This window comes from Condylostylus longicornis, unplaced genomic scaffold, assembly GCF_029603195.1.
Source record: "Condylostylus longicornis isolate FDR11 unplaced genomic scaffold, ASM2960319v2 ptg000027l, whole genome shotgun sequence".
NCBI lineage: Eukaryota > Metazoa > Arthropoda > Insecta > Diptera > Dolichopodidae > Condylostylus > Condylostylus longicornis.
Genome location: NW_026577996.1, coordinates 8240116 through 8258047, shown reverse-complemented (window position 1 = coordinate 8258047; position 17932 = coordinate 8240116). Strand labels below are relative to the sequence as shown.

At 24.5% G+C, this 17932-nt stretch overlaps 3 protein-coding genes across 4 annotated transcripts in view; 2 read left to right on the top strand and 1 right to left on the bottom strand.

Moving 5' to 3' along the window:
* Positions 1-9490, top strand: part of LOC129607261 (FK506-binding protein 2) — a 48890-nt gene extending 39400 nt beyond the window's left edge. Inside the window, exons 3-5 of one of the 2 annotated variants that reach the window (XM_055518129.1) lie at positions 5902-5990; positions 6250-6449; positions 8793-9490. In XM_055518129.1, coding sequence (XP_055374104.1) covers positions 5902-5990; positions 6250-6449; positions 8793-8966 — 463 coding nt within the window. In that variant the 3' untranslated portion in view covers positions 8967-9490. The remainder of the gene's footprint in view (positions 1-5901; positions 5991-6249; positions 6450-8792) is intronic. The other variant, XM_055518130.1, reaches the window with a different exon arrangement.
* A 1093-nt stretch (positions 9491-10583) lies between these two features.
* On the top strand, positions 10584-12664 carry LOC129607379 (dnaJ homolog subfamily C member 21). The gene is made up of 3 exons (XM_055518349.1): positions 10584-10836; positions 10939-11444; positions 11502-12664. The coding sequence occupies exons 1-3, from the start codon at positions 10740-10742 to the stop codon at positions 12600-12602; spliced, it is 1704 nt and encodes a 567-aa protein (XP_055374324.1). The 5' UTR covers positions 10584-10739; the 3' UTR covers positions 12603-12664.
* A 994-nt stretch (positions 12665-13658) lies between these two features.
* On the bottom strand, positions 13659-14611 carry LOC129607545 (LHFPL tetraspan subfamily member 2a protein). The gene is made up of 3 exons (XM_055518593.1): positions 14173-14611; positions 13983-14096; positions 13659-13922 (listed from the first exon to the last, which is right to left on the bottom strand). Exons 1-3 carry the CDS (start codon positions 14588-14590, stop codon positions 13780-13782), a joined length of 675 nt encoding a protein of 224 aa, XP_055374568.1. The 5' UTR covers positions 14591-14611; the 3' UTR covers positions 13659-13779.
* Between the last annotated feature and the right edge of the window lie 3321 nt (positions 14612-17932).

The window sequence follows — 17932 nt, the reverse complement described above, 5'->3', positions numbered from 1 at the left end:
CTATGTGTGTGTGAAATTTAATGTTCGTTAAATATATATATATGTATAACATGTATAACATTCCAAAAATAACAATGAAATTAAAGGTTATGTAAACATTTCATATACCTGTAGGTTTTCCTTTTTGATTTTTTTCAAATAAAATATTTTTCGATAATAAAATTCATTTGCATGCAGTGTAAAAGGATTCAGGATATTTTGGAAATAGTTGAAAATTTTATTAAAGAATAGAATTTGAAAAATTGTGGTAAAAATCTTGTCCATTAAATTATGGACTTGGGACTTAAATATGTTTTTCTTTTCTGAATTATTTTATACATTTTATACAAGTACTCGTATTGCTGTCGCATCTATATAAACTGTCTCTAGTTTTTGTTAACACATTTTATAAACTATGAAAAGCTGTTGTAATTTAAATACATTAGATACGTTTATGATAATATACAGTAGAACCTCTTTTTATTCAACATTCAGAATATTAGATTCAAAAATTTCATTTTCAATATTCGTAAATCTCTATTACACTATAGTAGATCTCTCTTACTCATTTGTAAAAAAATCGAACTTGGAACCGAATTACTAGCTTCTATTCAAATTTTAAGAGAGATTTGACATAAGGTTGTTCAATATAAAAATTTTACGCACTCAAATTAAGTACCTTATATCGTTTAGATTATTAATTATATAAAATCTGTGGCAACATTTACTTATTCCAAATTAAAAAATTTTCGATTTTTCCGTGTATGTTCTCGAGATTGGTTTTCAATAAAATCCAATAAAATTTGATTCAATTCGGACATTTCTAATATGGTCATCTTAAAGTTAAAATTCTAAAAACTATATTTTTAATTTTCGAAAAACTTGCTATATCCGATTTCAGAAATTCGATAATTCAAATTTTTTTTTTTTAAATAATGGTCCATACGTAAGTTTCCACTGTATGTATTCATAAACTTTACAAAAAATCAACTTCCGATTTCAAATATATTTCCCACTGGTTCCACTTGATCTATCAACACTTATCTTCTTTCCAACTATGAGTATCCTTATAGGTCCTTTTTTCTTTCAAATTGAAAATCAAGGACTCAATATATACTACATATATATAAATGCATATAAAAGATCGAAATCAGAAAAAAAAAATCTGGCACATCTGTACTATTAAAATAAGCCACATGTGGTTTGAGGTAACCCCGTCCCTCATATCTTAGCCACAAAGGGTTTTGGGAAAACAAAATTTTTTTTCCAAATATTTGATTTTAATATCGATAGATAGATTTAAACATGTATACATGTATATAAATAATGTACATGGGTATGTTCAATAATTTTTTGGTATATATAACTTTTGATATATTCCAAAAGGGGTCGCTATAAATTTTTTATGTGCATTTCAAGTATATTAAAGTCTGATAAAGTTTTCTTTCGTGTTTCCTTAAATATTTAATTTTATTTATCCTTTTTTTTCTATATATGATGGACATGAAATATATACGTTATTTTATGAATAATTTGAATCTAAGAACGTAAAATATATAAGGAAAAAATTGACTTATAAAAGATGTATATGAGGACATTACGATGTAAATTGGTGGATTCGATTGGTTTTTAATGCAATCATTTTGTATGAGGTTGCCTTGCTTTTTGGTTTTTAATTTTGTATTCATTATTTTCAAAGGAATTTTAATATTTCCGAGGAGAATAAAAATTTTGTATAGAATTTATATTTGAAAAAATATTGTAAATGAATTTGGCAAAATGAAAAATGCATATAGATGGCAAAAATTTTGAAATTTTAATTGAATTTTGCTGAAGAATCTCCTTGACTAGCTGTGTATTTTTTTCGAAATTATTGGGAATCGTCCCAGATTTAGAGAAATTTAGGACATTTTAGTGATTAAAATCAAAAATATTACATAACACCTTATGTGGATTTTATGGGGTATTTGAGAAAGTTATATCTGAAGAAGAATAGTTTTTGGTAATTCTGTATATCAAAAAAAGTCTACCATATAACAGAATTTGAAATATAGAAAGAAAAGCCATAATCTCAGTATAATTTCGCCCCTGCAGTTAAATGGAGCTCTTAATCGAACGATGTCGATTTACGGAGTATTTGACAAAGTTATACGTCTGGAGAAGAAAAATTTATAGTAATTCTGTGGATCAAACAGAAAATGCACTATAGGACAGAATTTGAAATCTTGAAAAAAACCATAATCTCAGGATAGTTCCGTCCCTGTCATAAAAACTAGCTCTTATGTTCAATGGAACTTTGTCGCTTTATGGGGTAGTTGACGAAGCTACGTCTGGAATTCAGAGTTTTTGTTAATTCTGTCGGCCAAACAGGAAATATATACTATGTCCGACGGAATCTGAAATCTTAAAGAGAATCCATAATTTGAAAATAGTTTCGTTGCTGCAATAAAAATGATGCGGAAAAACATAAATTCAACAAACACAGTTGTAGCATAAAAGAAAATTATTAATTTACAGAACGTTTCTGCCAAAACTTTTACGTAACAAATTATAAACTTTTACACCTTTATTCAACTTAATTTTATTGCACCATGTTTTAATGTATATGTACAAGTTAACAAGAGTTCACTTTTTTTTTAACATTATGGCTTTTTGAGAACAAACAAAAAAAACACACACAATTACAAATAAATTTTATTTGAGTTTTTAAAATTCAAATATAAAATATTCAATTTTCCGACAAATTTTCTGTCCTTTAAGAAAAATACCGTTGTAATTTTGTCTTAAATTATTAACAGCTCACACACACACACTCTCTCACACAAAAGTAAGAAAGAATTAAACAATTATCATGAGAGTTGAGAAATTTTTTTTTTTAGAGAAAAGTAAAAAAAAAAATGAGAATCATGTTTTAAAATTTAAGAAGAAGAAGGAGAAGTGAAAGAGAAACAATAAGAATAAACTTTAAACTTAACATAACTGTAAAATGTTATCATTGTTATTTTTGTTTCAGCATGGAGTAAATTTGTTCTCAATTTTTTTTTGTTTTTCTTATTGTTGAACTTTCAATTTTGTTTGTTGGTGTGTAGTGGCAATGAGACCAAAAATAAGCAAACAAAACAAATGTAAACAGGAGGAAAAAATTAAAATAATGATTGTTATGTCGTACTTGTGCTTCATTTTTTTTTTCTCTTTATATATTTATGATATTGTTTTATTGTTGTTATCTCCCAGGACATCATTTTGATCCTTGTAAACAACCGCGACTTTATTTCGAGATGTTACTATTTTTTTTATTTTTTTTTGCTTTTATTTAGAATTTTTGTTCAAAAATGTTCATGAATTATTTAAATTGGTTTTATGTTTAAAAAAGAATAAAGAAAAACGTGAGACACTTTTTTTTTCTTTTTGAAAGTTAAACATTAAAATGCAGGATTTTTAAACTAAATTTTTTAACAATTTTATAATTTATTACTAGGTTATGGATTTTTTTGTTTTGTTCCTCATTTGATATTTTCTGATATCATCTTCTAATACCTAGACATCCAAACTAACTTTAAAATAAGTCATTGTACACCGCCATAACGAAATTTAATTAAAATAGTTATCCTACTACCTCTACTTCTCACACAAAATTTTGAATACAATTAACTTTTTAATTTCATAAAAATTACCAAAATAATTAATACAGTTGTATTGCAGCTTTTTGCTGAGTTGTATTGCAGCTTCTCGCTCAATTGGGTTCGTAATAAAAATACTGTAAATTATTCGTTAATATTTAGTTACTCTAATTCAATTTGCATTTTGGAGTTATCAATGCGAAGGACAGACAGATGAAGCTCAATGAACTTATTTCTAATATTTATTTAAAATATAAGCACAAATCTGAAAAAAATAACTATGTTTGAAACTGCAAAATGCTTGGCAATACTTTAAATATTATTCATATATTGCGAAATTTAAATTTTTTACTCTAATGACATTTAGAAATGACATTAAGAAAAAAAAAGACAATTTTTCATCTCTTACCTGAATTATATACATGCATACTTCCACAGAAATATTTAATCATACATGTTTTTGCACAATAAAGAAGTTCTTTCTGTGTGATAAAACCTCTAAGGGTTTATGTTTAATGAAGTGATCCTCATATTCCCAATTAAAAATATAATTATGTGAGGCAACCTACCAGCTGAATGTTATCTCAATTTAAAAATCTTTTGCTTATATCAATTTTGAAAAATTGCATATAACGAGGCGTAAAAAATATAAAAAAATATAAAATATTGTATGAATAATTCTCTATATACAAGTAAAAATTATACAAACAAGGCACTTGCAATTTCCGATAAAATAAGAGTTAAAAATATAGAGAATAACCGTCACAGTACATTAATTTACCTATACTTAAGCAAGCAAACGTCATGTAGTGTTAATTCTTTTATGGCGGTATTAGATATAACTTCAATGTCAAAAATTCTTCCTATATACATTAAACTTTTATTTATATTAACTTTAGTATTTTTAAACTCGTTTTGGGAATTTATTTATTTTATTTTTTTAAAAATTGTTCAAATTTTCTTTTTCCATTTTTTTATTTTTTTTGTATAAACTTCAGTTTATAAACAAATATTCTTTAATATTCCCCAATATGACTATGTTAGAAACTTTATTTGCGTAGTTAAAATATTAAGAAAGAATAAAGATAAGTGTAATAATGTACTAAGTTTTTTAGGGAGTTTTGTAGTAGCTTTTATTCATGAAAAATTTAGAGAATTTGCGGAATATTCAAAAAGACATACAAAGAGAACGCATTTATTGTAAAAATCATTTGGGAATCAAACAAGAGTAATAAAGTAAGAAGTGTAAAAATTCATGCTAAAACTAATTTTTTTTTTTCTTCTAAGAATGATGTAAATGAGAGTAGAACAAATAAGAAATTGTGACTAAAATTTGGAATAAAAAGCATTTTGAGCTAAACGAATCATTTTAAAATAATCATTACGAAAATAAAAATGATAATTTTGTTAATTTTTAAATTAGTTTTAAAATGTTTGTTCAGAGGGAGTTTAAATTAAATTTATTCAAAAATGTGAAATTTCTTGAATTAAATTCAATTAACTAAATTGTTAAGAAGCTTTAAAATCTACGAATTTGGAGAGAATTTTGTATGAAACTTCATGAGCACTCTTGAATTCAAACGCTATTATAAAAAATAAAAAAGTACTAGCGCCATCTATATTTTTAGTGTATAAATTTTAGCATTCCATCCGGTCTCCTATAAAATATTTGGTACACTATTTACATATACGACAAAATCTATGATTTAAGATGAAACAAAACAAGAGCGATTTTCCGCGGCAAAATTTCAGAATTCATATAGAACACATATGTATAAATGCCCAGAACGAAGCGAAATTACAGCGGCGAATGTCCGCTGTTGTTCTGAGTTAATAACGAAAATCGTCCGCCGTTGCCGTTCACTGCTTTAGTTCTACTTTTGCTGTTAATGTGGGTCTGATGAAAGTCATATATATAATATAAACCCTGTTTGACATCAGATTCTATTCTCATTAGATTTGCTGTCAGACGTTTTAAAAGTCATATGGCGGCAATAAATTTTTTGCGGAGGTGTTGAGCAGGGAATAGCTGATTTTAATTTAAGCGTAAATTCTAGGTTGTGTAAAGAGTTATCAGACTTTATCGTAGATTTAGCCTTAGATTTTGTCCTATATTATGTAGACAGAGCTTTATTAATGTCATCCTAAAAGAGAATTAAAATTTAAAACTATTAGTAATTCAAATATCGAATTTTCAAGCAAAATTTTCTTCAAATTTTTTAATTTTTTAATAATTTTGAAAAAAAATTTCGAGCAAAAAATTTAATTTTTTTTTTGTTTGTTTTTTTTTTTTAATTTTCAGTTTTGATCGTGACCAACCATTTACTTTTCAATTAGGAGCCGGTCAAGTTATTAAAGGATGGGATCAAGGACTTAAGGATATGTGCGTTGGTAAGTTTCAAGTGTATTCAAAAAAAAAAAAATAATTAAAATCAACTTTCTAAAATTTTATAATGTTTCACTTTATTTTTTGCTTTCCGTTTTCCTATTCTACTAAAAACTCTTTAATTATTGTCCTTTCATAAACTCAAATTAAGCACGTTTTCAAGTACATAGATAAAAATTTCAGTATTCAAAAAGTTGTATAACAGTTTTTTGTTTTTCATTCAACACTTCTGTTTCTAATTGTTTTATTTTTTTCTCTTTGCAGGTGAAAAACGTAAATTAGTTATACCACCAGAATTAGGTTATGGTGAACGTGGTGCTGGTAATGTAATCCCCGGTGGAGCAACATTATTATTTGATGTTGAATTAATAAATATTGGTGACTCATCACCTACAACAAATGTATTTAAAGAAATTGATGATAATAAAGACAATCAATTGAGTCGCGAAGAGGTAAACGCCTATGTATGGATCATTTCTTTTTATTTTTTTATTTTTTTTTATTTTTTATTTTGTGTTTTTGTTTATTTTGATTTATTATAGTTCCTTATATACATATATACATACATATATAATATAATATTATATATTTTAATATTAAAAATTATTTCTTTAAAAAAATACCTTTATTTTTTGGTTGAAAATATTTTAATAATCCTTTAAGCATGTTCTTATTTTATATGTATAATAGTTATGTATAATAATTATGATATACATATATAACAGATAAAATATTATGTAAATTGTATTTTTTAAGATTTTCGGGGGTTTAATTACGGAATTTGTTAGTAATAATGATTTAAGTGGTACGCAAATACAGTAAATTTGATTTTAAAAATTATTTTGGAATTAAATTTGAATTCAAGAGAAAAAATGTACTCACTATAAAATTATAGGTGTTATAATCTGTTAATGACATGTCACTTTCTATGTACTCGTAATTCGATTTTTCGTCAAAAGATTTTCGTATTTGCAGAAATTGAAAGGTAGTACCATAAAAATTGATGGGCGCTATCTTATCATTTTTCTAAATAGACATGACAATAGAATTACATAGTAAGGCCCCTGAACAAAGTATTGGCATTCAAAAAATAATTCGGAAAACTTATATATTAATAAACACAGGGTTATAATTATAATAAATATTATGTTCCCATTCTCAGTGTTTCTGCAATTTAAAAATCATGCAAACCTACATGATTGAATTTCAATAAAATTGCAATATTTTAATATTTATTGCCTTCACTTCGAAATTGCAGTAATACGGTATTAATACAAAATTCAGCTTGTAGTTGTCAAATAATGTAGCAATACAGTATTACTACAATTTTGAAGTCACTATTCATCTCTGGCAATTGATATTTTCTTTTAATAAGATCAATTTTTTCAACAGCAAAATACAATTTACACATATATTAAATTAAATATAGTAGATAAATTAATAAAATGATTGTTCTTAAACGTACACCCACTCTTATAATGTTTGAATAAAAAAATGTAGCATCCCTGCATTGCATTCTTTTTATTGAAATTTCTATATTATTTGTATAAATTTGTATATCTAAGATTTCTTTATAATTAGTATAATAAACAAAACAAAATAATTGGACTATTTCAAAAATAAAAAAAAATTATGTAGATGTAAAACAAAGGTAAAATTAATTTACAAAAAAAAAATTAAAAATGTGGTGTTGGTCAAATTTTTTTCCATTTAATACGCATTCGAATCCTCCTTAATCTTGTAATCAAATCAAATGCAATACCCACTTAACGCCTACACAAAATTCATATTAACAGTTTCAGTTAAGTGAATTAACAAACTTAACTTCATTCACAATAATTAATTTGTAAATTTACCGTAAATTTTTAATTACCGCTATTAAGTACATTCATAATTTTGTCCATTTCATATATCAGAATTTTCTCCATTAATAATATTGTTCGTGACTTCGAAAATTGCAATAATACATAGTACCATGTTGATATGCAGTACTATTGTCTAGCTACAAAATATATTATTTATTAACAGTAGCCTATTACTCAGCTAATGAGTTGTAATTGGTGAATAATTTTGTATTATTGCAATTTTGAAATCAGGATACCATGAAAAATTTGTAAATGGGTTTTTTTTCGGTATTTCATTATGCAATCAGATAACTAGAAAAGCTTTTTTACAATATTTTAGAAGTAGTACAAAGTTTGACGCTTCTACTTTTTGTGTAATGCGGAAGTATGTCAAAATCAAAGTCTGTTATTACAAACTGTTCGTTTAATTAATCAATTTCAAATAAAGAATTAAAAATAAATTGAGCGCGAATTTGTTGAAAATTCAATTATTTCACGGCCTAAAAGAAAAAAAAAATCAGATTAAATTAAAAATCTAAACACTTTACTTTAGTAAATTTTTAATGTCCGACTGAAATGTCCGTTTTTAAACTGCTGCAAAACAATATTTCAAAATCGAGGACTACAAATCTGTTGTTCTACAATGAATAACATACTGCATGTCAAATCTAACTGAGAACTGAAATAACGAAAAAGCCCAATGTCATATCAAATTCGAAATGTCATAAGAATTTTTTTTTTTTATCAATATTATCAAAAATGCATTTACGTAAATATTTGTGAATTTTATCATTAACAGTAAATTACATGAATATATATACATATTTACTAATATACATTTTTCAAATAAGTGTTAACAATAATTTCTTCATGTAAATTTAGAATATACAACATTATGTAAACAATAATATATTAAATACAAAAAAAACATTAACGTTATTATGTAAATTTTGTATTTTACAGGTTAGTGAATATTTAAAGAAACAAATGTCTGCTGTCGAAGATTCAGAAGAATTAAAAGGAATGTTAGCTGAACATGATAAACTTGTTGAAGAAATTTTCCAACATGAAGATAAAGATAAAAATGGTTTTATATCACATGATGAATTCTCTGGGCCAAAACATGATGAACTGTAGAAAAATAAGAAGAAAAAAAAATTAATTAGATTTCTAAAAATTTTTGTTTTAATTTTTAAATTTTTTTTTAATTTTTATTTAATTTAAATAAAAAAACTTTTAATTTTTTTGTTCTCTCTTTGCAATATAAATAAATTTTTTTATTTAATTTAGAATACTTTTGATTTGTATAAAAAATTAAGATTTCTTATTTAAATTCGAATAAGAAAAATAATTAAAAATTAATTTTTCATTTTTTGCTAAATAACGAAAATTTAAAATAAAATAAATTAAATAACATTCAATTTAAAAAAAAATAAAACAAGATTTAATTACACATAAAATAGAGTAGTTTAAAGAAAAAAGAGAAAACCCATGTTTTGTTAGGAGAATATAAAATGTATATTAACTTTATTGAAAATAAAAAATAAAAAAATATAATTATATAGAAATTAATTAAAATAATTTAATTAAAAAAAAAAATAATGATAAATTAATGTAACGTATAACAAATTTTTACATGAGCATAACGAAACCATATTTGTGAGAATAAAAGGAGTTTTTTTTTGTAAAAAAAAATATAAAATTTATTTTGATAATTAATCTTATTTTTGTAGGCATATATCCTTCCCCCATGGAATAACCAAATTTATTTTAACATATATTTTGGATTACATATTAAATTCTTTACAACAAAATAAGAGCTCTCTGATCATCGAAATTTTTAATAAAGGATCGAAAAAGTTACACGTTTACGATTATATTCATCATTAGTCTATTTTTTAATAATTATTTCTTTACTCAGAATCATAAAATTTGGGTCAGATTTAAAATACAAATTTTTAAATATAGATTTAATATTAAATGAATGTGTCAAAAACAAACAAATATATCGACAATATTATTTCGGGCAAAGTTGAACATTTTAACAAAATTAAAACAATTCTCTAGCTAAAAAACAAAAGCCAATTCTGATAACAATAAAAAAAGTTGTAGCACTTCTATGATTATTTTTGTTTGATTCAATAACACTCTCAACAAAAAACCTTAAAAGCCTGTGTAATATCTCATATGTTCCATTTAAAGGTAACGTTTTAAACGTATACCAATCTGTAGTATAACATTTCCTATAACAGACCACCCTATAAGTAGTACCGTTGCATGGGCGACACGTTTTGAATGGAAAACTTACTTAAAGAGAATCGAAAATTCAACCCAAATTTTTTTGGCATTCCGGAAAATTTATGTGTCAAATTGGTTTCTTGAGAACTGACAAAAATTGTAGTTATAATAATATAAAATCAAAGACAGCATTCCATTTATAAAATACTCCCAAGAATCTATAAAGATATTGAACTGTATTTAAAAAATTTGTTATTATTGTAGAATACCCTCAAAATGTACTTTGTATACTTATGTATAATGTACGTAACGTACACATTATTTTTGTACACTTACGATTCAAATATTTTTAAATTTTAGATAAAATTTCAATTTTGACGTTTCAAAACTCAATTTTTTAATATATGGATTTACCTTTGTCAAGTTTATAGGGCAATTGTGACTTTAATGAAAAACGTAGAATTGTCATTTAACGTCAACTCAGCTGTCACATAGAAACATCGAAAAAAATTTTCATGTGTGAATTAAGAAAAACAAAACAATGTTCATCAACACAACAAAATTTTGATTAACCCAATTTTAATCTGAGCTAAATAAAGCACGTTTATTGACTAAATTTATTTGAAATTATTCTTTTTTTAAATATTACAAGTTGTTTATTAAATTTTAATAATGAAGTGTCATTACGAAGTTCTTGGTATAGCGAGGGAAGCTGAAGATTCTGAAATTAAAAAAGCTTATAGAAAATTGGCTTTGCAATGGCATCCAGGTATGGTAAAAATTTTAAAATAGAATTTGAAAGCCGTAAAAGAAAACTGATTTTGCCAGAGAAAATTCATTGTGACATTAAAAGTTTAAATTATAATTACAGATAAAAATTTGGATAATGAGGAAAAAGCCAGAGAGCAGTTTCAATTAATACAACAGGCATATGAAGTTCTTTCTGATCCACATGAACGAGCTTGGTATGACAATCATCGAGAGCAAATTTTGAGAGGAAGAAACTCAGACTATGAAGATAATTGTTTAGATGTTTTCCAATATTTTACTGTGACATGTTTTAAAGGTTATGGTGATGATCCTGGTGGATTTTATGCAGTTTATTCAGAAATATTTAAGAAAATTGCAGCTGAAGATGCTGAATTCATGGATGATGAGGAATTAGAAGATATACCAGAATTTGGGGATTCACAAAGTAATTATGAACAAATTGTTGGACCATTTTATGCTCACTGGCAAAGTTATTGCACAAAAAGAACATATTCATGGTTATGTAAATATAATATCAGTGAAATAAAAGACAGAAGAATACTGAGAGAAATTGAAAAGGAAACCAAAAAATTAGCTCAAAAAGCAAGAAAAGAACGAAATGAAGAGGTAAAAACTAAAAATAACTATAAAATTAAACCCCATACATTTTTTATTTAATTTCAGGTGCGAAATCTCGTGTCATTCGTGAAGAAACGTGATAAACGTGTTGAAGCCTACCGAAGACAATTAGAAGAAAAAGCTGAATTAAATAGAAAAAAACAGGAACAAAATCGATTAGACCAAATCCGAAAGCGTAATAAAGAATTGGAAGAAATGAAAAAATCTCATGCTAAACATTCTCTTAAACCTGATGATTATGAAGAACAGTTGCGTATGCTTGAACAGGAATACGGTGGTAGTAGTGAAGAATATTCCGATGAGGAAGAAGACGAATATAATGAAAATCTTGATAATGAAATTGGAATTAATGACGAAATAACGGATCAAATTGACAATGGAGAAGAAACAGATGATCCCGAAGAGGATATGGAAGACATATTTGTCGATGATTTATATTGTGTGGCATGTGATAAATCTTTTAAAAATAAGAAAGCTTTAAAAAATCATCAGACAAGTCAAAAGCATATTAACAATGTTGAAAAGGTTAAAGCCGAAATGATTGAAGATGACAAAAGATTTAATGAACAAAGAGATCAAGTAAACGACGAAGTACCAGTCAATGTTGATGGTTCTATAAATGGTGATAATGAATCTAATGAAGACGTCGAAGAGATGACAAAGTCTACAAAGAAAAGCAAGAAAAATAAAAAATCTAAGAAAAGTGGAAAAAATTCAAATGTGCCAATAGAACCTGAAGTTCTACCAGATTTACTAGCTGAATTAGAAATGGAAAAAAATAACGAAACTGAAAATAAAAAATCAAATAAAAAAGGTAAGAATAAGCAACAAGGGAGAAAAAACATTGAAACTTCTAATATAGATGGTGATGTAAATCTAGAAAATATTGAAGGAACATCTAAAGCAACTGAATCAATTACAAATATTGAAACAAAAGATAAAAAGATAAAATCGGAACAAACAAAAAATAGTGATGTTGATACAAATCATGTATGCGTTACATGTAAAGCAGTATTTCAATCTAAAAATAAATTATTTAATCATTTAAAGGAAACTAATCATGGTGTCTATATACCGAAAGTAAAAGATTCTACTAAAGATTCAAATAGTAAATCGTCTAGCAATAAAAAGAATAAAAGGAAATAGGATTTTAAATTCATTGTACATATTTAAGATTTAAAAAAAGAATTTTGATCGTAAAATATAATATTGAAAATTAAAAAATAAATTTTGTTTTAATATTTAACTTCAATTACAATATGGAATACATTGTATTTATGGAGGCTCATTGAAGACAAAAACTTGCAGAAATTAAACAACTATGTGAATATATTAATAGGATTTCCTATATGAGAAACGAAAAACAAATAGTAATATAAAGTTAGTAATTAATTTAAAAATGTTAAGCTAACAAGTGAGAAATTCAAAATCTTTAAAATTTTCAAAATATTTGCTAATTGCTTAAAATAACCTATCTTGTATTTAATGGATGTTCATGACACATAAGTGATACTTGCAAATGTTAATTCAAAAATTATAATATGACTATGTTATAATTTTAGTAGATAACAATAATTATAGACCGAAAATTAAAAAAAAAAAATCAAATAAATTTTTCTTGTATATTTTATTCTAAAAATAATAAGCACTGGTTTATTCTTCATTTAATTGTAGAAACTTTTCAAAATAAGCAATTATCAAAATTTTAACTTATATGTGATAATCTTAATATTTACGTACATAATTAATAATGTATTACAATCATACATAATTATATAAATTTTAATCAATTTAAATTTTCATTTTAATATTTAAAATCTTTACAGAGCTAATATATTTTTTTTAATGTATACAGAATATTTATATAATCTTTGGATATAAAAAGTATTTTTTGTGATATTAAAATTCTTCCTCTTAAAAAATATGATATTTTTTTTTCTTTTAAATTAATTACATTACATTTTATTACACATAAATATTATATTTCTTTTCTTAATATACAAAATAACTAGTTTTAAATGAAATTCTGATCACAATATCAAATAATAATAGTTTATAATTATTCATTCTTAAATTAATATTATATAATTATTTTTCTTAATCTTCTCAGTTTTTAATTCTAATGAAATTTAAGTCCATATTGGATGGAATTTATATAAATAAATTATTTAATTATAATAATATAATAATTTAAAAAAAAAAATACAAATTTAAAATAATTTCTCTTTTTAATTCTAAATTACTTAATTTCATAAATGCATAATATATAAAATATTAATATAATAGTTTGTTTTTGAAGTTTATATAATCTCATATTAAATTTTTATGGTACACAAACTAATCGATCACCTTCTTCAACACGTCTTTTAACATGTGCTCTCATATTAGAAGCTTCTGCTTTAAGACTAATACCAGCACATATAAAACATAATATAATACCAAATATAGCACTATAAAATGAAAAACCTAAAATTTAAAATAATATAAAAATTTTATAATTAAAATAAAATATATTTAATATATTACCTATTGTACACATTCCAGGATTAAATGCTTCTGAATCTGAACCACATAATATTATAACTCTTTTAGCACCCCATCCTAATGGATGTAAAAATACACCTAACATTACGCATATACCTAAAATGTATATTAAAAAAAAATTTTATAAATTAATTTCAATTACAATAATAATAAGATGATTTTAATATTTAACCTGATATTACTTGAGCGCATGCAGTTAAATTATGTATACTTTTTCCAAATATTGATTGTCGACAACATGTTACCATTGTTAATAATACAGTTAGAGCTAATATTACACAACCCATTGACATAAAAAACATACATGCTTTCCATTCTGGTGGATAAACACGACTATCTGTACCAAAACCATCTAAATCAAATGGACCACAATGATAACCAATACGTTCCATTGTTTTACATCTTGTATAAATACCAACTGATGCATATCTATATGCTGTTACATTTGATGAACTTGAATGTTCAACTTCTAATGTTGGTCCAATTAACCATTTTGGTGTAACAATTGATGAAACAATTAATAAATCAGCTATTAAACTAAGTACAAACCAAAATAAACTACAACCAGTAATTAAAATATAGCAGCACATTTTGGATTTTTTATTTTTAACTTGTATTTTATAAAAAAAATTTATTTTTAGAATTTTACAGATTTTTGTTTTGTGTTTTCTTTTTTTTCGTGTTTCAAATTTTTAAAAGATTGTTGACTAGATTTAGAACTCTGAAAAGAATAAGAAAGAAAAGAAATGATTTTATTAAATTTTTTTATTAAAATAATATAAATTAAATATAAAATTTAAATTAATATAAAATTATTGCTGAATTTTAATAATGAATCACAGGGTAAATTGTACATAAATTGTAAAAAGTACTATTGCACTCAAATTTGAAATCGGTTCTATTCTTTCTATAATTTATGAATTAAAATTTAATTATTTTAATTAAATATTAATTTTTTTTTAAATTTTTGTTTATTTTTCAATTAAATTTTATTTTACACTATTAAGTATATTTAATTTATTTATTAATTGTTTTGAATTTCGCTAGACTGAACTTTTCGAGAACTATTTTTACGGATTTCAATTTCTTTGTCATAATATTTCCAACAAAAAACAAAATTAAGAAAAATTACCTTACTTGGGTTACTCCCAAGTACTTTTATACTATTTAATAATAATATTTCTTAATGAAAATTCGCACATTTTATACGATTAAACCCAATTTGAAAATGTACCTATTATAAATAATTGTATATAGTATATGAATTGGGATTGCCATCTAGTTGCAATATTAAATATAATTGTTATAAACTCTAATTTTAATTGAAAATTAATATGAAGTTATTATTTTAAAATAATTATTTTCCATACTTCTATAATAAGAGATCTAGGCTAACAATAATGCACTGATTTTGAAATTGAAAATGTACCGATAATTTTTGCAAAAAAAATATAAAGAAACTAAAGCATTTGGTTGAAATCAAGTAAGTAATGACTCAGAGCATAAATAAACAGTATGATAAGCGATTTAAAATGCAAATGTTATAAATTGGACAGGTTACTTTTATATTTTATATGGTTGAAATCATTAAAATACGAGCTGTTTAATTATCAATTTATGTATTATTAATTTTTGATCCAAATATTCATATACTAAAAAATAATTAAGATTTTTAAGGAAACGTTATTTCAAGCCTCTTACTAGCCCTTTCAAAAATTGCTTGTTTAAATAGTTTGCAACTTCTATTTTTTGCTGGAGGGAAGTTATATACAACTAGGTCATGTAGAAATTTCATGAAAACTCATTAAAGTCCTCGCTTCTCGAAACAGTTTAATTTAGCACCCAATTCAAATTTTTTGAATTACCCTATAAACGATTACAATAACACAATACTCACTACTAAATCACCCTGTATATTTTATTATTTAAGTACCAAATATTACCATTTATTTATCTAAAACAATGACCAAATTGCTAAATTATAGGAATTTTAAACGTTATGACAATAAAGAAATTTCATACAAGATGGCAACCCCAAAATAATAATGTGTACATTTTGAAAAATTAAATAGGATATCAAAAAGGATAAAAAGGTTGTTAGTTTTTATAAGTATATAGTTATGATTTTTCTTTTTTTCATTCTTCTTTTTTTCTAATATACTCGTACTATCCTTCAGTATGATGTTTGCGATGAGCCATATGATATTATACATACCTTAACTTGCTTGTAATTAATATTTTTTTTTAAGGTGTAATTAAATTCAGTCAAGGTAAATAGAAAAAAAAAAAGTGTTTATTATAAAAATACAAACATACAAATACATATTACACATTTGATATTATTGTATAACAATACACAACGCACAGTACTCTCTAAAAGTTAAATTCAAAGTGATGACAATTGTTGGCCATTTATAGGGGTACCACTAGATACATATTGCATTTGGATTAAATAAAAATTTATTTGAGTCATAAACAATTTTAATTTTTAATGATCTAACATAAGTGCATACTAATCTTTTAAATTTTCTTGATCTAACTGTATTAAAAATTGTTCAATCAAGTAAGCAAAATAGAATGTTTTAGGAAAATCAGAACGAAATCGGCAGTTCTCATTTAGAAATAAGATATCTAAGAAGGCAGAAATTTATTTCGACGACACTGCAAAAAAGAAAATAAGACAAACATTTCGATTGAATTTATGATCGTGCTGTCAGTAAGCTCATATTTAATTAACGTACTGACACAATAGTAGTAATGCATTTTCAAACATACTTTTCTGACAGCTGGAAAATAGTTTACTATTCTAACAAAGTGTCAAAAAAAGTTGTACTTATGAATATTTAAATTGACAATAGCTTTTTAAAACTCATGCTCAAAACGGTGAACGGGATTAGGGGAAGATCAAGTGTTCACTATTTTGCATAAAATTGTGTGTGACAAATCTAAACAGATAGGCTATTGCCGGCAGTAATTTCCCTTGATTCTGGGCAGTCCCATTTAAATATGTGTACTCTATATAAGTTCTGCCATTTCGTCGCGGAAAATCACTCCATTATCTTATAAATTTCGTTTAAGTTGTCTAAATGTATTCAACTGGTTCATCTATTAAAATGAGCGCAACCTGTTCAATAAAAAATCTCATTTGGAAACGAAACTAGCAGTCTGTTAAAAGTTATATTTTAAATTTATTGTATCGAAAAATTTTTTTCCGGAAAGTACTGTTGTGTAAGTGTTAATGTTATAATAGTTATAACATGATGTAGTTTTATTTTTTCTTTTTTGCAAGTTCTTTAATCGCACTTTAGGTTTTTTTTTTTTAATGATATTATTGAATGAAATGGATGATAGTTGATGAGGACATGAAACCCGAAAAAAGATATGATGTCAGTCTAGTATGTTGAAAAGCATATTTGTATATTAAATAATTTTTGGTGTCGTGATTTTAATAATATAATGACGGTTTCCCGTATTAAGCTAATTATTATATACACGTGTACAATATGTATAACAGAAAATATTCAGACGTTTTAGAATGTTTTAGAATTAAACAACAAATTTTTTAGTTGAAAAATTTGTACTAAGGTAAGAGAATGAGAAAAAAAGAGAAAAAAGAGAAATTCATGAAATTTATTATTTTTCTTACGAGAAATTTTAGAAAATTATGCTTAAAAGTTGCCATATAGTTTGACAATGAAATTTTATAGAAATTTATTTGTTTTATGATAAAAATCTTAATGTTTATTTACACCACGCTGTAATTTTTTTTTTTTTTTGAAAATATTTTTAATGATTTATAGCTGGTAACTTGAATTTAGTGTAGTTTTACACGTGATATTGTTTTTTGTTTTCTCTTAATTTAATTTGATTTTATTAATGAAAAATTGTTGATTTCAATATTGTTGTTAGTGGAAGAGTACATACAAGTATAT

Coding starts and splice junctions, on each gene's coding strand:
- LOC129607379 (XM_055518349.1), top strand. CDS start 10,740: ATGAAGTGTCATTACGAAGTTCTTGGTATAGCGAGGGAAGCTGAAGAT. Junction 10,837..10,938: donor GGCTTTGCAATGGCATCCAG/GTATGGTAAAAA, acceptor TTATAATTACAG/ATAAAAATTTGGATAATGAG. Junction 11,445..11,501: donor GAAAAGAACGAAATGAAGAG/GTAAAAACTAAA, acceptor ATTTAATTTCAG/GTGCGAAATCTCGTGTCATT.
- LOC129607545 (XM_055518593.1), bottom strand. CDS start 14,590: ATGTGCTGCTATATTTTAATTACTGGTTGTAGTTTATTTTGGTTTGTA. Junction 14,097..14,172: donor ATGCGCTCAAGTAATATCAG/GTTAAATATTAA, acceptor TATACATTTTAG/GTATATGCGTAATGTTAGGT. Junction 13,923..13,982: donor TCCTGGAATGTGTACAATAG/GTAATATATTAA, acceptor TTTAAATTTTAG/GTTTTTCATTTTATAGTGCT.